The 22,701-nt window shown below is 39.5% G+C and overlaps 1 protein-coding gene and 1 long non-coding RNA gene across 9 annotated transcripts in view; one reads left to right on the top strand and one right to left on the bottom strand.

The window, feature by feature from the left end:
• The window catches only part of ARB2A (ARB2 cotranscriptional regulator A), a 363,334-nt gene extending 349,186 nt beyond the window's left edge, over nt 1-14,148 (top strand). For 4 of the 5 annotated variants that reach the window (XM_048851080.2, XM_048851082.2, XM_048851076.2 and 1 more), the window contains one exon: nt 171-3,356. In XM_048851080.2, the coding sequence (XP_048707037.1) occupies nt 171-313 (143 nt within the window). In that variant the 3' untranslated portion in view covers nt 314-3,356. Of the gene's footprint in view, nt 1-170; nt 3,357-13,199 lie in introns of those variants that run through there. The other variant, XM_075128571.1, reaches the window with a different exon arrangement.
• Nucleotides 1-21,000, bottom strand: part of LOC125637050 (uncharacterized) — a 38,415-nt gene extending 17,415 nt beyond the window's left edge. Inside the window, exons 1-3 of one of the 4 annotated variants that reach the window (XR_007356809.2) lie at nt 19,858-20,947; nt 6,583-6,971; nt 1,682-4,468 (exon numbers count right to left, since the gene is read on the bottom strand). This is a non-coding gene — a long non-coding RNA (uncharacterized LOC125637050). Of the gene's footprint in view, nt 1-1,681; nt 6,972-19,681 lie in introns of those variants that run through there. The other 3 variants (XR_012668472.1, XR_012668471.1, XR_012668470.1) reach the window with 3 other exon arrangements.
• Nucleotides 21,001-22,701: the final 1,701 nt, after the last annotated feature.

Raw genomic sequence — 22,701 nt, 5'->3', positions numbered from 1 at the left:
CGTAAGACTGAAACAGGGAGCTTTGGAAAGGGACCAGCAAACAGCACTCGCCGTTTATTTTGTGTCGTGTCTTATGCTGAACAATGGAATGGTTGAACTTGCAGCAACAAAACGACCCCAAAGCAAACCAAACGGTGATGATTATTATTTTGTTTTTTTGTATTTTGCAGGGACCGAGCGTCATGAGCTAACTTCCTGGAAGAGTTTTCCGTCGGTTTTCAAATTCTTCAGTGAAGCATCCGAGGCAAAGAACAGTTCAGTCAAACTAGCCCCAACACGACGCTCCAACAGAATCAAATATGAAGAGCTTTAAGCGGAGAAAAACATCTCCTTGCTGCTTGTTTTCTGCAAGCAGTCTCCCAGCCCCTCATTAGATTGTTTTCTTTCTAGAGCACAGGGTCGTGATGTATACATCTAAATAGCGTTTTGCATTATTTCTAGATGAGTGCAACTGTCAAAGCAATATGGGTTCACTGGTTGTGCTTCCTGTGGGCTGTAGCTTGGATTTCGTGCTGCCCATCAGTGCGCAGATTAAGGCTGACAGCAGTACTGCACAGTGCAGCATGGTGCAGCTCTAATTGCCCTGACATAGCCCTGCACCGAGCTGATGCCAGAGTTTAACAGCTTCTTCGTGGTCCTATCGCCTACAGGATTTTTGCTGCTTCCTTCCAGGGTTCACTTTTCTTTCTTGCTTGCTTTCTAGGACAGGAGCAAACTTTGGGTTTTATTCATTTTTAGCAGAATTGCTTTTAAATAATGTATCCAGGTCGATTTCTCTCCCCTCTTCCTCCTCCCTACTCTTCTTCAGCCTTTAAAATGCTCAGGCATCTTTCTAACAATGGAGTATTTTTGTTTGTGCTTTTTAGGGCGGTTAGTTAAGCCATAATGACCCAATTTAAAATTTTTAAAATAGCACAAAGACGATGGCGTAGTATTTGGATTTCTAAATATGAATTGTTCCCTGTAGCTTTTGAGACCAGAGGAGAGGCTGTGCATAAAAATAGCTCCTAAGAAATAATAAATTAATGAATAGGTATTTCTATGGAGGACCGTTTCTGAATTTAAAATAAGGTTTCTAATAAATCTGTACATTTCAGAAGGAAAGGACTAAATTTAAACCAAAATGAACCGATGCTATTTATGCTGAAATCTTTTGCTTCGTGATTTTAGGATTCCCATTTTTACAGAGAGTTTGTATCTCTGAATAATTTTAAAGCACGAGCTGTAATACGTGTTTTAGTGAAAATTGTAACATAGATTAAATACCTGTATTTAAAATTTACTTTTAGAACTTGGTTGATACCTTTATTTTTTATTCTAATAGAATGTCTATTTTGAGACAAAGCAAAATATAAATTACTCTTTTTAAAGAGGGACATAATTTTGAATAGTAAAAAAAATGAATATTTACAATCAGTAGTCTTTTCTTCTCTGGGACCAAATGGGATCAACTCTTCACACTTTCCATGTTCTGCAGATAAGGGATCCAAAACTTGGGTCCAAATTTGTGGGAAAGTCTCTTTGTATAAAGATTTTTTCCTTCTTTGGCATTATTTGTAGAGCTCCACTTGCTTTTGAAAGCTCTACCTTAAAATGCCCGTTGCTTTATACTTTACCAATTCAGCAACCGTCTGGACCACACTGTGAATTATGATAGCATAAACAAACAAAAAGTCATGAATGACTGATTTTGCTGATTTTTTAATTCAAAGAAGCTTACATTTTCATATTCGGAATGTTTAATAACTGTAATGCCTCACCATCCTGTATTTATTCAATTTTTGATTCAACGCAGGCCTAATTTCTTTCAAAGTGTTTGCAGAAATAATGTCCCTGCCTTACACACCTGGTGAAATACACAGACAGTTTCACAGAATTTAAAGGCTCAGAAAATCATTGAAATTGCAGACCCCGGAGGGAAGTGTTTTTAGTAATAGTAGCTGATGTCAGCAACTTTTAACTGCTAATGTCTGATAAGCAACAATATGTGCCTGATACCGTGTCTGGCATACAAGTACACTAATTAGTTCTTATAGGTTTGATGAAGCTAAATTAAAGTGATCTTTTCTTCAGTGGTCATGTCTGCATCGCCTCTGTTGTTGTTAAAGCAGAGGCAAAGACAGCAAAAATCAAAACGGTATTTCATCCAACTGCTGTGTTACTTCAAACCAGTCAAATCGTCGGCAGCCACCACATGGGTTTGTGATATTGACCCCTTTTTAGTGTAATTTTTCCCGTTTCGGCGTTGAAGGAGGAATTCAGTACGGAAGGGGTGAGGGTAGGGGGCTATTGTTGTTAATAAGGTGTTTTAAAGTGTTTAATGTGGATTTCAATGTATTTTGTCTGGAGTAAACGTACCAGTAACCGAATCATGTCACTTCAGTGTAAGGAGAGATTCTTCCGGATCTTTCCATTTTATTTGCTAACTTCTTTTCTTTGGTTTCATAAAGCGTGTGCAGTGCTCAGTGTTGGAGGGTCACAATTAGCCAGCTGAAATACTCCATGTATGTACACCAGGCATTGCTGTTATTTAGCTAACCCGTGGTGTTTTGCAGTTCGCACATTACTCCGCTTCTAACCAGGGGAAATCACGGTAAAATTGCCTGCTATAATCTGCAGTCTTCTCTCCATTATAGCTCCTCTCCCTTTTGTAAATGTCCCTTACACATGGAGGTCGTCGCTGTGTTTCCTGAGTTAGACTTTCGCAAGCAAGATGCGAGGGGTTTTGCAAGCTGTGGAGATTCCCCAAACAGAGGCAAAGGAAAATCCACGTTTGCCGCTGGGCAGCTTCCAGTGTAATCGTATTTCTCAATTTAACCTGTTGATTATGGGTTTGCTGTATAGGCGTAAGAATATGGTTCACCTCATTTCTCCCCAAGTAACTTCATGCTGTCGGTGCTGGCCACCTGCCTGGGGCTGGCCTGTCACCCATTTACGCCGTTTGTACTCGTCCCTGGTTTGTTTCCTCTCTGATCAGTGTATCATGTGAATAAGGTTTGAACTCTTTGATTTGTATTTCATATGTGTAGTTCTGTCCTTAAATGCAAAGACCAAGGGGGCGGGGGAGTGGAAAAAAAGCTCTCAAACAAATCCTGCAACCGTCAAACTCTTACCACTGGGAATGCATGAGGGGGGTTTCCAAGGTGCCAAATATCACAAAATTAATCTATTTTTTTATTTTAATGGAAATTCAGTGCAAAAAAATTCTACTGTAATAAATACCCTTTTAAAAGTGTCTTTCTCGTGCCCTAATTGACTTGCGTTTTTGCTTATGTAAAGAACTGCAGGGAGTTCTTATGAATTGTATATTTCTGTTTACACTTTAAAAATAATAATAAAAAGCTTTTCTCTTCTAATGTGCAGTTGTCTCCTCATAAACATTTTTCTCTTCAAAGCAGCTTGGAGATGTTAATAAAAACATGAACCGACACTGAATGGCGCAATAACATATCAATAGTTTCAATCTGGCTGGTGGTGGTCTGACTCTGTTGAAATGGTAATAGCCTAACATCAACTTATCATGACAGCCCTTTAGTCTTTGTTGACTTCACATTGCCTACACTTATATGTTTCAGATGATTAAGCATAAGAAAATCCTCTCCGAGATGTTTTGGAATTGAAAATGGATGTTCGGTTGTTCTGATATAAAAATGTAATTTACCAATAATATTCAAAAGAGCAACTCCCTCTTCCAAAAAGTGGGGAAAGAAAATCTCCTTCACTTCTTGCTTTGTTTGGTTCTCTCCTTACCGTAAAGGACATTTGGAATGAAGAGACTAGTCATCAGAGACAAACAAAGTGATATTATTAGTGTACCAAAACTACACAGAGACTGGAGTCAACTGAGATCATTGGAGAGCGGAAGTGCCTTCCTGCTTCCATAGTTAGAAGGGAAAGACCACGAGTTGGGTTCTTCCTATTTCTGCTTGTTTATTAGGAAACAAACACATTTAGCCCGCGTTTGCTTCCAGACCCCAAATGGAGAGACTCAAGTGAATGATGCATGGTTATTACAGTGACTTCGATGGTTTATCAACATTTTACCACACGCTTGCACTTTGCAGTAATTTAAGTTGTCGGTTCCCAGCCGTATCTAGTTAAAGTTTCTTATCTTTGAAAAAGAGGAGGAAAGTAGGCGGGACCTGTTTTACCACCAAAATGTGTATCAGATCCAAAATCCAGGAGGGTCTTTCTCTCCATTTGAATGTGGATTTTTTTCCCCTTGCTTGTACCAGAGCGACTAACTGGGAGCCTCTTGAATTCTTTCTCTTCCTTTTAACTGATAGTCCATTAATCTCAATGCAATAAAATAAAATAAAAATCAGTTTGAGCCTGGGAAAAAGTTTTAAGCAACACTTAACAAAGCCTCAGCCCCCTCCTTGCTAAAGCAGCAGCTTTCTCATCCTGGGTTAGGCTAGAAGCAACATCGAGTGTCCTAAATGTGAAGAATGTTCACTCTGAGCATAAGCTGTTGAAAGGGGAAAATAACACAAAGTCGATTAACAGTGATTCTAGAATAGATGAAACCATCAAAGCATTCCAGCGTTTATCTCCAAATCTGTGTAGTGTAAAAAGGTAACAATGATAGTCTTAAACCATACTTAGGAGGGATGAATGTTGATTTAATTGATTCATTTGGATCGATGTTTTTAAAGTTTCACACCACTGATCTTTCATGTAGTGATGTCTTTAGCAGTCAGCGGTCTGACATGAGCCTTCTCAGATTTCATCACTGGGAAGCTCCATGACATCTGAAATTATGCAACAGACTGTGGAATGGTAACTTTGGGACTGGGAGACCCAAATGGCAAAAAAGATGTAAGAGGAGGATTGGATTTGAAGGGGTCTCGTTAGTTTGTCACAAATGAGTACACATTGTAACTGAATCACAAGGCTGAACCCTGCCCCATCCTCCTCCCCCTCATCTCCTCCCGCAAGTTTGAAAGGTTTAAAATGACGGGGTGGGAAAATAAGCCCTTAAACGTTGTGCCAAAAAGTACATTTTTTAATGTTAAAATATAGTTCACACTGTTTAGTAAACAGTTGGGGTTAGAAAAACTTCCCATTTGTTTAGCCCTTCAAACATAGCCCGTCTGGGAATAAATCTTCAGCTGAATTTATAATTTTCAACACATTGATTATAGGAAATAAGTTGGATTTGACTTTTTCGGTCTTAATCAAAGGAAGGTGGGGTTTTTTTAATGGAAAATAAGCACATATCTTTTCTCTCACGTACATACAACACTAATTGTTTTTCCCTATAAGAATTTCATTCAAAAGTACAAATGAAAAGTGTCATATCTAAGAAAATATTGCACCGTACTCTACATTAAAGTCAGTCCAAATAAAAATAGCCTTCCAAGAATATCTCTCTCTCTCTCTCTCTCTCTCTCTAACGTGCATTATGTTGACATATTCGATACAGTGAGAAAAATGAACTTCTCGAGAAACTTGGTAGGAGATGTCATTTGTCACTGTACCATCCATCATAAGACCACAAATTTTCACTTTTCTGTCCCATTTTGGATTGCATGTGTTTGTGAGTATTTCACTAGATCAGTGACAGCTCTTTATTTGCATAATTATATGCTCTGGTCTGAAGAGAAAACTAACCCCCAAATTTCATGGGTCACCAAACTGCGACAATCAATGTTTTATCACGTATGCTAAGCAAAACCTAAGAAGCTATATGAAGTTTCTTGGGGAGTTTTTACTCCTCAGAAAATTAAAGATTTTGTGCCCCTTGAATAGATGCAAAACTCTTTCCAAGCTCTTTGTAACTGAGTTCTGTTTGATGGCAAGAACTAGAGATTAACACGAAGATCTGGATTTTAGACCCACCAGCATTACTTCAAAGTAGATTTAGACAAGTAGCTTTATTGCACTTGGAAGCTTCGCTATTCTAAATACTGTAACTCAGATTTACAGCAACAACGACAAAAAAGGTAAATATGATTTGGACCATCGACCTCCCACCCCATCTAACATATAGTTAAGGGAGGGTTTGAAGCTTTATTCCTTATTTGAAGCGCTCTCGCTCTCTCTGTATAACACGCACACAATTCGACATAAATATGAACAAAATTGATTTTCTGTGCAACAGGATTTGTTCTGGTCCATCAATTGCACAATAATCGCATGCTCCAGTTATGACACACTATGAATTTTCAACTTGATAAAAGTGCATTTTATGAAGAAGAATGTATTTAGTGAGACCCACAAACCAACAGTAAAACTGTAAAAGAAAAACGCCCCCCTGCCATGAGGGAAAAAAACCTACCTTGTAAGGTTTTATTTCATTTTTTAAATCTATATGTTCAAAGTTCTGGGGCTCAGAGCTGTAGGTAACCTGCAACTAGTAGTACTCTGTAGCCTTTTTTTAAAGCACTGTTAATGTTACTTTTGTTTATAAGGTCATGATAATTTTGACTATATGCTGTGGTCCTGCTTCTGGGGAATTTAATTTGGGTTTCATAAATTGTGTTTGCGGTCTCTTAGCCCTTTTGCCACGAAAAACGCACTTCTTAAAGGAACTTTGTGAAACGGTTCATTTCAGGTAACACGTGGTACTAATTTTCTTACCATTTACCAGGTACAGACGACTCAGCCAGCAGCATGCAAAATAAATAGACTGGAAAGTTGTACAGCGTTGAATCTGAAGAGGAAAGGCTCTGTGATAAAGAATGCCACGTTACTTCAAATGAATGACCGTGCTTATCTCGAGGAATATGGTCTCTGCCAAAGTTTTGCACCCTTAAAACTTGGTTAGTTACGTCTATAGCTGAAAGGAATTTTAACTAGCAGTGATTTTTAAATGCCTGTTTTTAATGGACACAGAAGACAACGATATTTCTCACCTTTTTTTTTTTCTTACTGGAAAAAAAATGACTTCCTTTTCTGCCCCCACCAAGAATTGTTTCATTCTTAGGCATGTCTGATACTTGTCTTGGCAAAAAGACTTCAAGGGGGTTCTGTAACACAAATAAAATAAAAGGAATATGAATATAGCCAAACATCAGATGAGGAGGACAAAGGAGAAGCAAAGTGATCACACTGATTCCTGAGTAGATTTCTGCATTATGTGTCTGCATCTTGGATCCTTTTTTCAAAACTTTATAGGGAAATTGATCAGATCGATAACCCGACAGCAAATGTTTGCAATTAAAATTAAACAGTTAACTGATTTTTTTTAAGCTGACCTATATGCGTCTATTAAGGTCAGGTAAATCTAACTATTTCCAGGCGACAAGCGCCCAGAACTTTTTATCCCGACTGAGACAAAAGTCAGTTATTTTCCACTGAATTCTGCACAGGCGAGGAATGACCCTTTGGAGGCAAGGCCTGGGTTTTCTTCTTTCGTCATTTCACTTCTCTTTACTCAAGCCCCACCTAATCCCCTACTGTCTGGCAAACTAGTATCTCTATACTTTTGCCTTCAAACTATTTCTTTAAAGCTGGAATCCTTGACACAACAATTAGATAAATAGCTTCCCCCACCCCGGACAGTTTCACACCACCTCTTGATAAGCTCAGCTTACTACATGATAAAATCTTGTTTTTTCCCCTTAGCAAAGTACTTTGATATGAGTTCCTGGAACAGCTAAATAAGAACTCGCATGCCCAGGTGTTGCTTGTACATACTTTCGAGAGCAAAACCATTAAAACTATAGGGATCTTGCAAATATTGATCTAGTGCTTGGTAACAAACATCACGTCAGATGCTGCCAGTGGCTGCTCATTGTGCCAGTTGTTTCTGATTCTTGTCCCCTTTCTTACAATAGTAACTTGGGCTCTAGTTCCCAATGAAAAGTTAGTTTCTTAGCTAAAGACTGATCTTTTGATTATTTCGCTCTTCCTTTTTTCCTTAAATACACTTAAAATGCTGTTTGAATTTGAAATCACTCCCCTCCCTCCCACTTCCTGCCAAAACATTGTTAATTTAATTTCTACTTGCTGCTGGAAAAAAAAACCGAGGGTTCCAGTTATTTGGTAGTGTTAGCTCTTACAATACTGTTCACGTTTCTCCATAATTTAGTACCTGCCAGTTGTTCTATGTCTCAAAGTAACAATTAACTTCTGTAAGAGGAAGTGCAAACGGGATGAGAATAATCAAGAGCAAAATTAATTCTTTATAACCTTGTTTGTGCGTTTTCAGGTAGTTTGCAAATGTTAAGCCTGATTTTGTCCCAAGGATCATCATGTAACAAATCAGTGTAAGAGCAAATTTGAAAAATGTTTATCGCAAATGACTTTGTAAAATGGATTGGTTTTTCTACCTTTTATCTTGGTTAAACGTCGCTCTGGATTCTACCTGGACTGTACATGCACATTGTTATGTCACACAGAAACTGAAAAATGCTTCTGCATTTGCTCAAACGCTTTGTCAAGTTGTCTGAACCTGAAGAACATCTGCCCAGCTTCCCTTTATCTGCCTCGAAAGACTTCCTCGTGTGAAAGTGGAAAGCTATGTTTTAAAGTATAACATTATAAATTATCACCTCCAAAGTATGACTAAAGTCCGGGCTTATAAGGGAATGGGGGGGGAGAGAGAGTAGAACTACCGAAGGATGGCATTTAAACTGTGAATTTATAGCAAAAAATGATTTCACATGGATGAAAAACTAACTGCTTTTCTGTCGTCCCTGTGCCCCTAACTCGTCCAGAACTCGGTCCGAAGCCATGGCAAAACGAAGTGAAGCGACACGTGAGGCTGTTCTGTCTCTCGCCTTAGCACCACGGACAGCGCCTAGTTCCGAGTTCACTTTCAGCCACAACTTTCTATCACTCCTTCATCTAGTTCAGCCAAACCCCATTTCCCTCGGAGGCTGCTGCCTGCGTCCGAAAGACACCGATCACTTTGGGAAGTTAGTTGCTGAGCTACGATATGTCCCACTTCACTTTGTAAGATCCCCGGGACCTGTATACTGTCCCAGCTGCGAGGTCACCTTGTTCTCCCCTCTTAGAAGATTCATTCTGCGCTTCCCTGAGTTGCTGTGTCTGAATTCCCCAGTTAGGTTTTCGTTTTCGCCTTGTAACTTTTCCTGGATTAACTTCTACCGATCTCCCTCCCAAGTCCCCCTATTCCTCTTTTCCCTTTAAGGTGAGTCTCTTCTTAACTGCCCTTTTTATATCGCTTCCCATCTCTTTCCTCTGGATTTCTCGCTCAAGAAATATCCAAGGTGCAAAACTTTTCCACAGCTGCACCTCCGCTCGGGAGTCAGGGTGCACCTGGCCTATTGGAAAGGGGCTTCGCTCTTGGCCAGAGCAGCTTGATGGGCTCTGGTGCTTCCAGACAGCTTGTTAATTACAGCCCCTGGAGACTAGGCTCCCGAGCCAGAGTCCAACCTAGTTATAGAGCCTGACAGTAACTTACTTGACAGCACACAGAAAAGTGACAGTAAAGTATTTGGTTTAGCCTCGCTTCTTCTCCCGTTAAACAAGTTCTTCCTGCTCGGATCGTTGTGACTTTAAGTCATCATTTCCGTTTTATTTTGTTGTTCAGGATGTGTGCAAAGGAAGAGACGCCCTCTGTATATTTCATCATTACACTGTCATTTTAGCAAAATACCGGACCTTCCAGCTTGTAAATCAAGCTATTCACGTGTTAGCTAGTTAATGCAGCAAGATGCACGTTGCTTATTAATATGTTTCACCCAGCCTCTGCTTAGTATAGATTCCTGCTCTTGCCTCTGTCATCATTCTAAGGTCGTATATAAATCGTGAGGATCGGAGACTAGTTAGTAACGATTTGCAGGATTATTTGTTACATTTACTGTTCAAACTAACGTTACATCCGTTTAAAAATGAATCTACAAAAGTAGGAGGAAATAATTGATTTAGGGCGTCGACAGACCAAATATAGATAGATAGATAGCCAACAGAGCATTTTTAGAAAGCGTTCTCTTTCCTGATCTGAAATGGAATTGGGGCCATCTATCAGAGAGTTTCAGCAGTTTGACGGGACTTTTATTGTTAAAGTTCTTTGTTGCATACCCCTTTAAAACAATCTATTTTCCTGCTCATATATTTGTTATGCTTAAAGTGATTGCTACAGTGAATCCGTGTTCTCACTGTTTTCCCTGGAGTTGGATCGCTTCCGATTTGTTCTTCTACTTTCCATTTAGGGTGATTTAGTTCTATATCTAACGAGACCATCGCTGGTTTAGGTTTCTGAATCCTCCTTATGTGGTATCGTTGCCTTCATTAAAAAAAATGAAAAAGCTACTAAACTTTCACGTAATTAACTGTTTAAAAACAACGCTGGAGCCCTTAAGAAATCGTTTTATTTCCTACTGTGGAGGAAATGGAAATCCAAACTGGCATGAGTGGGGAGAAGTTTGCGTGGTAGTGAAGAAACCTGTTGAATACTTATAACTACAGAAGATTTCAGGGCGTATCACATTACCCCCTACAAAAGGCGGGGGCGGGGGGAGAGGGGGGGTTTCGAAAACGACTTTATCAGCCAGGCAGCCTCTTAGTCAAAGACATTCAAAAGATAAATACTTGGCCACATCTAATATTGATCTATTACCTTTGTGGGGTGAAGGAAACTGATTATTTAATGCCCTCTTACATTATTTAGTGCGAGAAAAAACATTAACTGAGCTGTATTTTCCTTTGCAAATGTGGCAAGAAAAAGGATACAAGCGGGTTTCGTTGTGTTTTTAAACTTTCGCGGTGAAGATTTGGTCATTTGCCTGAACTTGTTTAAGATTATTTTTCTCCAAAATATTTTACATGCAATCTTATAACATGCGAACACTGAGGGGGATGTTACATATTTTATCCACGTAAGCTAGAAAGTTCCCTATGTTTAGCATAGCAGGTCAGCGGACCTTTTCATTATTTCTCTCTACCTGACCTTGGGAGTTAGTTTTAGAACTAAATTTTAATCAGAAGCCAACAGGGTTATTACACACAATTCTACTGTATAGAAAAGGCTATTTTGAAACTATGTATCTAATATATAAGTGAATGTCTATATGTCCAGCACGCTGACCGTTTTCAGTAACAATAACATATTTTCTTTTTCTCTTCAGCTAAGTTTTCCCTCTGCAATTCTATTTCTTATCCCTGGTACACGTTTATGAAATCCTTTTCATTTTTTTCCCTTCCTGTATCTCTTCAAAGTCGTTTTAAATGACTTTTCTTGTCTTTTGGCCATTTGTCAACGTCAAATGTATACTGACTATTTAATGAAAGAAAAGCGTGTGTGTACATTACACTGTGCATACTCTCTCTCTCTCTCCCCCCCCCCACACATATATGTATATATATATACTTTATTTAGTTTCTTGAAAATCAATAATCGCTCATTCATTTCCAAAGTGTCCACTATGTGTTTGTAAGGAAAGTAATGAAGTTCTCAGGTAATATTCCTGAGTAAAACTCCGTGGTTGTCATTTTATTCCTATCGTATAATGTAGTTTCTCTTGATTGTCAAGAAAAATAAGTTCAATATAATAGTTCTAAATATGGGGCCAGATTCTGATCTTGCTTGCCGTGTTCAAAACTGGCCCATAACGTATGTGTGTACGAGTGTGTATATCTGTAATATATTACAGTGTAATTTCCTTCGGAGAGATTTAAAGCCTGCAGTTCTCCCCGCCAAACAATCCATCACTTATAGGATCTTTGACTTTAAATGGCAATGAGGGTTAGAATAGGTGGTCAACTGTCAGAATACCCTGATAGAAAGTCAGCATCCTCATTAAGGATCATCCATAATTTTAGTCTTTCTTGAGCTAATAAGAGGAGTGAATAATATTGTCCTTCATATTTCATACTGTGGAGGGGAAACCCCCAATATGTTTATTTAATCCTAACACTTTAAAAGCAGAGGACGTGGACTTCTTGAGTGGTGGGTATGCACTACATCATAAAAGGGAATAGCCAAAAGTAATTTTCTTCACAAGCAGCAGCGTTGCTGGTCCTAAAACTCCCTATTATTGGAAGGGGACTGTCTAAAATACTTTCCCACTTATAAACACTAGGCTCTAGATATTAGCCACCGCCTAAATACTTGTTCACCGAAATGAATCACTAACCACTTTTAATTTCTGTTAAATTCAAAGCTAAAATCGTACAGAAGTACAGCCGAAGTGGAGTTAAGCCAGGCAATCTTCTCAGCTACATGAAGTTTTCCAAAAAGATAGAGGGGGATTGGTTAACTTTTGAAGAATTAGAACTACAACAAAAGCCAAACTCTTCAGCATGTACGTTTTTATGATCAGCTTTCAAGCTGGCAAAACTAGAGCCATTTGCTTAACTTAATCCGTAACATATGTGTGCAACAGTAGCAGATTTTTTGGTGTGTGGCTTGTAGCTGATCAAGTTGTAAATTTTCCGCCTTAGGTTTTCAGCGCCTCCTAGTTACAGCCTAACACCTAGAGAAAGGCTTTGCAGTGATCGCATAGCAGAGAAACCAAATGATAAAAACAACAATAATTTACAAAGCTTTTTCCAGTGAGGCCAGCCAAACTCATTCGTCTTTATGGTCAATGCTCTCAAGCTGCCATCTTGATTTTAAAAAGCGCAACCTACAGTCTATTTTAATTAAAAATAGTTTTCACTCTGAGCTGTTAAAAGTAGCGTTTACATATCGCCCCTAAGGAGAAGGGCATTTCCCCCAAAAAAGTACTAGTTTAAAAAATCAACAAATATCATTACTTTTTTTTTTACTCTAACAAGAAGCTGAATACATTTAGAACATGGACCATAAGTCCTTATACATTTAACGTTATTTATCTTTACGTTAGGTATTGAAACGTGTGATAAGTTTGTTCAAAGGCATCTCAGCCCTACAAATATCAAAAGCTTATATTTGATTTTATGGCATTTCCACTTTAAATATATCGTAATTGTTTTGATCAATTAATAACAGTGACAAGAAAGCTAATTTAGTAGGACGTGTTTCTATTTATATTGAAACTAGACCTAATGAACGTATTTATAATGCAGTGCAACAATAAGTCTCGAGCTGCTGATTTATTTCACTATTCAAATACACATTAGATACATTTTTGTTAACTGCTACGAAGGTATTTCATTAAGTGTTTTAAAGCACGAGTTGGCATAAATGAGACCTCTCAAATTTCCCTCTCTGGTGCCATGTTTTTAATCCTGGGTTTATTTTTTCAGATCCGTCATTACAATTCTTGGAATGGTTTCTAAATGATTATTGTTGTTATTACTCTTAGGTATTGTCTGCGTATTTCTCAAGTGAAGACAGAAAATCCGGGACGACGCTAAAAGGCAGCTTTAAGTCTGAACTGGAAGGTCTTGAGACACAGAGCGCCATCTAGCCAACAAATTTAGAATCAAAGTGCAGAAGAGGCAACTTGAGTAGAGAGGGAGAGTGTGTGTGTGTGAGTGAGAGAGAGATGGAAACTTACACTCCCTTCTCCCCAGTTTTACCTGGACTGAGCACTCTTCCCTAGGCAATACATCACCAGCAGACAATCCATACACAGAGATCTGAGAGGCTCTGTGTCTCCTCTCTGTTTCTTAAGGACAAAACTCTGTGTCCTTCACTTGTTCTTCTATTTCTTAGAACAAGCTATTTCTCAGTCTTTTCTAATTAATTGATATTTGAACTCTTCCCAGCATAAAGGTATTTCTATATTGAGGTATAGTGCACCTGGCTGACAGTTATTAACCTTCAGTCTTCATTATCTCCAACTAATATCTTTAAGGGAAAATACTGGTGCAAAAATCTTCCTGGCCCATTATCGTGAGAAGCAATCGCGAATTTATACCGTAGTTCTGAACCACCCTCCCATCCCAGACGGTGCACTGAAAGTAAGACCAAAATACCACGTTTTCAATACTGTATGAGATAGCACCAATGTCTTTGGTGACATTTGGATTAAAATGTTTTTGATAAAAACTTTACACTGTATTTATCCAAGACATGAAAACAAAGGCAGCGGATATTAAATCTCTGTCTTAGTTCCTATCTTCCTAAGGTTACGTTTTATTTTGGAAACTTTTAAGAACTTCGGGCGGGGGGTGGGTGGGGGATGCTTCTAAGCCGCGTTTACCTTATTTTTTGCAAAATTAAACAAAGACACCAATGATTTGTGTAAATTGTAGCCAGTCTGAAAGTACATTGGAGCTTTCGTAATAAAGAAGAGCCATTGTAAATTCCCCATCTGAATAATCTTCTGTGTATTTGAAAGAAAATAATTAACACAAATATACCCGTGTATTAAAATATCTTTATTGTCAAGTCCTTTTAAAATTTTATTTCTTATCTTCAAACTGTTCAATCACATAGACATACGCTAGCCGCAGAGCCATGTCATTTACTGGTCCCCAATATTGCGAGTATTGTTTTGGCTTTTTAATAACTTATTGATTCGTCTTGTGTCCCTATCGGAGTTCTAAAATGTTATTTTATGTTGTCCTAGTTTCTTTTTAACAGCAAAGCGTATTTAAACAAATACAGTGCCCTCGGATTTAGGAAAATAAGCACCGAAATATTTCAGCTGATGTTGAAAGCGTGATCAGAGCTTCCTTCTCAGTCGCTTCTAGCTGCTCTGAAAATAGGTTTTCATTTTAAAGCGCAGCCATGTCTATGTCTAGCTAATGTGCGTGGCATGTATCAGTGTCATGATTGCAGAAATGATGAAATTAGCATTTAGATAAGAATAGTATTAAACTATTTCGACAGGCTACAATATTTAGCCCGAACGCACTAAATGAAAGAAGAATATACAATGCCTCTTGGACGATGTGTAACATGTGGGGGGGGGGGGGGGGGTGAGAGAGAAGATCTGACGTTAGCCATTGGGTGCAAATCTCTGTCTCTCGTCTCACTCACTCAAGTTCACAGAAGCCCCTGAAGTTCAGATGCAACCCATACGCAGAGAAACTAGAGGCTGAACTGAAATAAAGGTTTCACTTCCTGGGTGTCTTCTTAAATAGCACATTTCACCGTCCAGGTTTTCTTAAACATGAAACCTTCTCCACGATAGGGTACCCAGCTGTTTAATTTAACATTGATTTATTGCTTTTAAAAGTAAATTTACACACATGCCAACAGCATTCCGTTTTGTTTCCCCAGACCCAAAGATTTATTTTCTACTTAGCGCTTGTCTGACAAAACAATGTCTTTTAACTTTATTACACATCGATGAGGAAATCTGTCTTATTTTTGTTTGGATTTATTGCTCTGTTACTTGTGGGGACTTTTGGTAACAGAGAAACGCTAAGGTCAGAAAATAAATACAAAATGAAACCCAGGCATGGAAGCAAATACCATTAAAGGCATCAGCATATATTTGATGAAGTTATTGCATACGCAGAGCTGTTAAAAATACATCTGGCGCCATGAGCATAATTATAAAGAGGAACAAAATCATTTTAACTGTGAACATGCAGGTAGCTTTCTATGGTGACAGGATCTGCCTTCAGTTCACGTGAAGAGAAGGTCTCTAATATCTGATGGCTCTTTGCAAAGACTATCTGGAAACGTATCTATAATTATTGAATGGAAAAATATAGAGTCATCCATACCATGCTGCCTTACCTCTGCGCAGTAAACTCCCAATTACCAAATCTATGTGATGGCTGAACTCAGGGGAATTAGGATGTACTTTGAAGCAGCTTTTACGGTACACTTCATCTACTTTTTGGTTTTCTTTAGTTCTCATTAAAGGGCCACTTTCTTCTTTTCACTGATATACTGTCTTTGTGTCCTTCATTGCACACTCTCCCCTCCCCCCCAAAAAAAGTTCTCACATCTTATCAGGGGGGAGAAAAAAGAAGGCAAAATAATAATAATAAAAAAGCTGTGGTCCGGATTTATTTATTTTTAAGTAAAAATCTTTTATTTTAAAGCGGGCGTTATTCTTCCTAACGAACGGTCCTTTCTGGCAAGCGCGATTTTAGGGATATTATGAAAGTATTTATGAGGGGAAATTAGAGATGCATGCAGTGGGAGCAAATCTTTTTTTGTGCTCTGGGCTTACTCTCCCAAACTGATTTCTCACAGAGGCGTCTAATAATCACTTTAGAGATGTTCAAATGAGGACACTATCTCTTTTCTAGTAAGAAGTGAAGATGTGACAGGTTTTGTTATCAGTGGTATAGTGAGAGCTTTTAAGATATTCCCTTTCTTTCCCCATAAATACACCCTCTTTAAATAAAGACCCCCTGTCTTAAAGCGTGACTACCCCTGCTGGCTTTGTCCACTTTCTGTCCGGTGCATCCACATAAACCCAAACTTCATGTCACTTAACATATTTTAATGATTTTACCAATCCAGGCAGGATTTTTTTTTAAAGTGAATGGAGGATCCTTTTTTCCTTTTGAAGTAGCCACACACTTTTCTATTTAGCAACATGCCCAGACTCATAGCAAAATACAAATAAAAATCAAGGGGAAATCTGGAACCTTGAAAATCCTCCTATTCGTATTAGGAGCAATTTTCTGTTTGGCCTTTGAAAAAGGGCCCTGTCACTCAGAAAGGGGCCATTTCTTTAACCTCTCTCCTCTACACCCACAAGGCAGCCTCCCGTCCTCTCTCCGGCACACACACACACACAGAGCCCACCCCTTATTCCCCCCCACATAGTTCCATCCAACCGGTTTTCAATGAACAGCAAAGATTAGCGATTTGCCTTCTTTAGCCAGACGAGGAGACCCTTCTCTAACCAGAGCAATGGTAGGCCACAAAAGCGCCAGCAAACAGCTGGCAGTGTCCTCTGTACTCTGAAAAGTGTCCTCCCTAGAGCGTTTGAGTTTCTAGCTAGAAGAGATTGTTTTATCGACTGTAGTGCCTATCTAGCCATGGCATTTTTCTGTTAAGCTCCACTTAATATTAAGGCTGGCTAAGGCCCAACACCTGCAGCTGGGGGATAGGGGGGGAGGCTAAAGTTTGGAGTTTGGGAGGAGCAATGGAAATGTAACAAAGGTTGTGTAACATACAATAGGGCCAAATACCTTGAGAAAGCAACTGACACTGAAGGCTCTCTTATATGGTACACATGTGAAGGTGTATATGTGTTCATATATGTGTGTGTGTGTGTGCGTGTGTATACATATCTATGTACGTACAGGTGTGTGTGTGAGTTTATTTTATAGATGTACACAGTTCATATTTTATTCCTTACAAACCTAGGGAGCCCCCTCCCCCCCTCCACCACTGGAGTAAGTGCACTGATGGGAGAGTTTAAGAGACTTATTTAGGAGGAAATAGGGGGTCAGTTTTGGTCTAAGTGGAACATCTGCAAAACATTCAAGCAGCTTATTCAGCAAAGAATCTAGCCACTTATTGTAGAAATAATAAAAAGTCACTAATGATTATAGCTCCCACCCTCTTCCCCCCAAAGGCCAAAGCTTAATGAAATAATTCCAAGGTTTGCCTCATTTCCTAATAGTGGATTTTTTTAAAAAAAGAAACAACTTCAACTAAACTTTCCAGTCGCCTGTCGTGAAGGGAATAGGCTAGGTAAATAAAATGTAAGTGAGAATGCTATTAAACACAGCGTAAGATACAAGGCTTGTGCATAGTTCCGCCTTGATATGCAATTAAATTACAGCAAATTCCTCTTTAAATAATATCGTTTGGAATCCTCCTTTAAGATTCAAGGATGTCTGAGGTTAAGTAGCTTTTAAAACGTCAGTTCTAAATGGCTTATGCAATGAATAGCTACCTTTAAATCCTAAAACCATTATAAATATGCTATACATATGGATGCCAGTTTATCTCTACATATTTCTTTTTAAAATGAGGAAAGCGTTCATAAAAAGCTCCTTGGCACACTTTATTTTAGGAAAGCAGATGTTAATTTTTTCACCTATCATTTTATGACCAAGTACATGTGTAACATTGGAAAGCATCCAGAACGCCTCTATTATTTGCTAAATGACTGTTAGTTGAGGCATATTATTCTTTGCATAACCAAGGTATAGGTTATATCAATAAAATAAACATCTGTGATTTTTACCAGGAGAGGAAAAAAAATTAAAGGGTTCCCATAAAAGTGAGAAAAGCATTTGTGTAGGAAGAACACACCTGCAATGGAGTAAATGGGCTATTTATATTGCTCTATGCAAAACAGGTTCTCTGTTGTATACTAGAAATTATTTACTTTGTTTAAAATAAGGTAACAAAATTCCTCCAAGCTAAAACGTGATTCTCATTGAAGCTTTCACACAACATGATAACGTTGACTGGGCACTATTTAAAATGCCTTGGGATGTTATCTAGGCAAGCAGTGCTTTAGCACATGGTTTAGCTCATGGGAATGTGTTATGCAGTTTTCTCCTCCAAGTGTTTAAGTTTGAGAATTCCTATTGACTGCAAGGTTCGCTTTCTCTCGTTTCCAAAATACCTTTGAGATACGTTCTTGTTTGTAGTGCGTGACATGAGGACTTGAGTGCATGGGATAAGCCAGGCATAGTGCAGAGGCATAATAATTAATCATATGCAATATTTATAGTTCTGTAATGTTTACTATCAGGAAGGCAAATACAGTCAATTGAGGTTTAACAAATATAGTGTTAGTGACCAAATATAATGAATAATTATACTTATGTATTTACATATGCACACGTATATATATATATACACACACACATAGGAACATCTAGTTATTAAATTTAACCAAAGCTCTCTGCACCTAAACGCAGCAGTGACAGACTGTTCCTTCCTGAGTGTTGCCCTGTGCAAAGGGGCCAGGGAGGAGGTTTTTAACATAAAATGCTGCAAATATGAAAAATAGGTCACCAATAAAATTGGTCTCAGCATGGAGTGTAATTGTAACAAAATGCTGCTGAGTAAAATCTAGGAGCTAGCAGGCTGTGGTAGCACAGTCGCAAACCATCTGGTGTGTATTAAAAGTGGTGCTGTAAATATTGCTGAAAACTAATGCATTATCAGCTTCTATAAGTGCACAGGGCCTGCAAGCTTTCCATATGTTAGAATATGTAGATCTAGTGGAAAGGAGGGAAAGGTGTCCTATCAATCAGGAGCTTTTCAAGGGTGTTTTGCATACTCCTTATGGAAGTTTGTTCCAAAAGAGAAAGAAAGAGAGGAGGGGGAAAAATAGAGAGGTAAGATCTCTCTCTTTCTCGCTCGCCCACTTCTCTCGGAAGAGGATAGGGTAGGCAATTGCTGACGTCACTTCACATCAGTGCAGGAAAGTAAATGTTACAGAGGGAAGAGTTCATCTGTTTTTCATCACTCGTGAAGTTTTGCTTTTTTAAAGCCAGAAGTAAACTCTCGAGTGGAGATTTCCCCTTTTTAGCCTGATTTCTGTAAGGTCTTTTGGGGCGCTTCCCCAGTTTCCGGCTGTCCCTCCAGCTCTGTGCCTTGTTCGGTTCAACCAAAGACACTAATCAAGAAGGGAGCACACAACCACACGCTCACACAAATAAACAAACCCCTGAGAGTGAAACTGCCCCATCTACATCCATACGACATCTTTCTGCCAACAGGAGCAGAGGTCTCCTGCGTGACGTTTCTTCAGTCCTGCAACTTGTCTCCCCTTCCCCTGTCTAACTCCTTCTGCACTTGGCAGGAGTTTCCCTGGAGTCAGATTCACCTTCCCAGTTAGTGATCACTCCCCTAACATACTTTTTCATTTTCATGCCATTGTTCTTTCCTGCAAGAAAACTTTGGCTGTAGATTCAAAGCCACTCCCGTCTCCCTTATTGTGCAGAGGTCACTTACTCTTTCGCGAAGTTGGACTGCGTTCCTTAATCTTTCTTCTGCCTTCTCCTCTGGTCTTCGTTTGCTCAATCTTTCTTTCCCGTATACACGCAACACTTTGCTACGAGTGCCTTATGCTGATAAACCTGCTGTTAATGACACCCCAAGTGCAATCAGAAAAGAAGTAAAACTCTTACTTTTTTTTCCTTTCAGGCTGCATTCCCCTCTGACCGCTGCCTTCTTTAATTATGGGAGCTATATTTCTTCCCTGGGAGTCGTTTGTGGGGATTGTTTTAGGTGGAAACGCATATCTGCGCAGTTATTTTTGAGCAGGGACCAGTGCCCCATATCCAGAGGCTTTGAGTGAAGTGCAGATTGAGACATATCGGGTTCCCTATAAAAGGATCATTTCATGTGGGAGGTTGGACACAAAGTTTGGACTCGTGACTGGCATTCCTGAGAGACATGCATATTTTAAAACAACAAAGCAAGCCCGAAAGAAGGCTTAGAGGGGGAAAAAAACTTGGAAAGAAGTTACTAAGTGACAAACATCTGTCAACATGGGCTAATTTGTACGCTCGCTGTAAAAGTAGCTGACTGGTTTTATTTATAAGTTCAGGGAGTAGCATCTAGTTTGCAGTAAATTGAATGCACACTTTATCCCCGAGAACGTGGTTACAAATGGATTTTTTTTAGCCCAGATCTGGAAGTTTAAAAATCCTTCTGGGTTTTGGCTTTAAGTCAGAACTCCCTCTCTCTGGCTATTTGCGTAGCATTGTTTCACGAAATATTTTAATCGAAAAATAACCAGGACAAAAAATGACAAAAAGTAAACACTGGTGTATCGCTTCTGCTTTTTTTAAAACAATCAGTATGTTTTATCCCGCAGCAAAAAATATCAGCCCTTATTTGATCTTAAGGAACAGCAGTAAGAACATATACATATGTGTAAACCACAGCAAGGCTCCTTGCTACATGTCACTAAGGAAAAGTAGGCGAACGCTTTAAAGACGCTTCCCACAAGTGGTGCAGATGCCAAACATGCACACACATCGCACGTTCATTATGTGGCATGGAAAGAAGTTTGTACAGCTCAGGGAAAAAACAGGTCCCTTGTTTTTTACACGCTGCATCCCAATGAACCGAATGGAAGGTACAGAGCCCACGTCTAAATCTGTTTCTGCGAGAGATCTGAAGACAAAAGGAGAGGAGGCCTAGTGGTGAGCTGGATATCTCTGTTAGTTGTCAGTGCAGGTCCATGGGCAGGCAGGGAATGCTAATAAGCTTTTGCAGAGCGGGCTGCAAACTCTCTCTCTCTCTCTCTCTCTCTCTCACACACACACACAGTCTCTCTCGCGCTTTCTCTCATCCACCCACACAGTGTTATCTGAAATACACTCTCATAGAATATCCCTGTCTGCTTCTCACACACAGACACGCACCCCCCTCTCTCAGACTCATACAGCCTCAGCTCCTACACACACTGAATCTCTGTGTCTCTGTCTTACACACACGCAGTCTCTCTCTCTCTCTCACACACACACTGTCTCCCTCTTCTCACGAAGCACAGGGATCGATAGCTGACCCCATGGTTTGGCCAATGCTTTATTTATCTGGCCGAGCAATGATATTATCAGCCTTAAACGTTATATACAGCAAATGTCTTCCTAAATCAACAACAATAGGATAGCTTACAGCAACCGGTCTGGCCTCCCTTAAAGAAGACCCCTCCCTTCCTTTTTTACAACTGGGGATATTTTATACCCTGTAGGTTTGGATTTGATCCATTGCTTTAAGCTTGACGGAGGGCTCTGCAGACAAGGAGATGTATATATACTATTATACAGCCATCACTGAGATTACTAACAGCGCTTCTCTTGTCACCCAGCCCGCAATGCTTTGAAACACTACTCACATTATCCTTATTTTTCAAAATTGGGGTGGAGAAGAAGATACTGTTTCCAGTTCTCCTCTTTGTTAATTGTTGTATTTACTAGCAATTATGTGTATAAAGCGATTTGGTATATTTCATGTTGCGCCTTTGTTTTGCTAATGGAAACCACGTGAGGGTGGGGAAAAATACCATCCCCCCTTCCCCCGCTATGAAGTGCACTTCCTTCTCCAATTATGCAAGTATTTCTATTTTAGTGACCACTGTAGCCAGGTCAGAAGCAATAAACTGGGCGCAATCACCCACGGTCATAGATTTTACACCGTGAAACCTTACAGCAGCTCCCAGCAATATAGTGTACTTGTAACTGACAGGGAAATAGAATAATGTTTCCCCACCCTAGCCCTGCTTTAACTTGTTTTACAGGTGGTTGCACCTTGCACCAGAGGAACGATGAGAAAACACCCAGCAGGAAGTTCAGTGGTTTTGACCCAGTCGTCAAGCAGGCACCCAGAGAGAGTTAGGAGAAATAGCTATAATATCGAAGGCACCTTGGCCAACTGTAGCCTTCGTGATCTCTGCAGTTTCCGCCTTATTCTCCAGCTGTTTTGCGCTGAATGCTCTCTGTGACCGGAGGGGGAGACTGAAATATTTAGGGGAGTATTTAAGTCCAGGTCCTTCAATGAAAAAGGAGAAAACCCACCAAAGTTGGGAAATGGTTTCGCTGACAAGTAAGGATAATAAATGAGTGGCGCTTTCAGCTAGATATCTCAGACGTGAAATTGCGCCCAGCTGGTTGTGTAAGCAAACAAATAGTTTCATGTTAGGGAATCTCGACTTGTGACTTGATGAATAGGACACGACAGAGGTAAATGGCTCTTTAACTCATTTAGGAATAAAACTCTTTGGCTTCCTAAGTAAAAGACCTGGTGACGCCATGGATCCCGTGCGAGGCCTTTAACAAGAGTTTGATTAGTTTCCACTTGGTGCCCATATTCCCCCTACCCCCTTTAAAAACAAAAACAAAACCCCGTCTTCTCTCCGGAGTGATCATCACGTCGTAGATGTTGGGAAACCCGGTAGGTTTTCAAGGTGACAGAGCAACGTGCTGGCGAAGAGGAAAATGTTTAAGAAAAGCAATCGTTGAACC

The sequence above is a fragment of the Caretta caretta genome, chromosome 5 (genome assembly GCF_965140235.1).
Source record: "Caretta caretta isolate rCarCar2 chromosome 5, rCarCar1.hap1, whole genome shotgun sequence".
NCBI lineage: Eukaryota > Metazoa > Chordata > Testudines > Cheloniidae > Caretta > Caretta caretta.
This window is presented reverse-complemented; position numbering and strand designations above follow the sequence as displayed.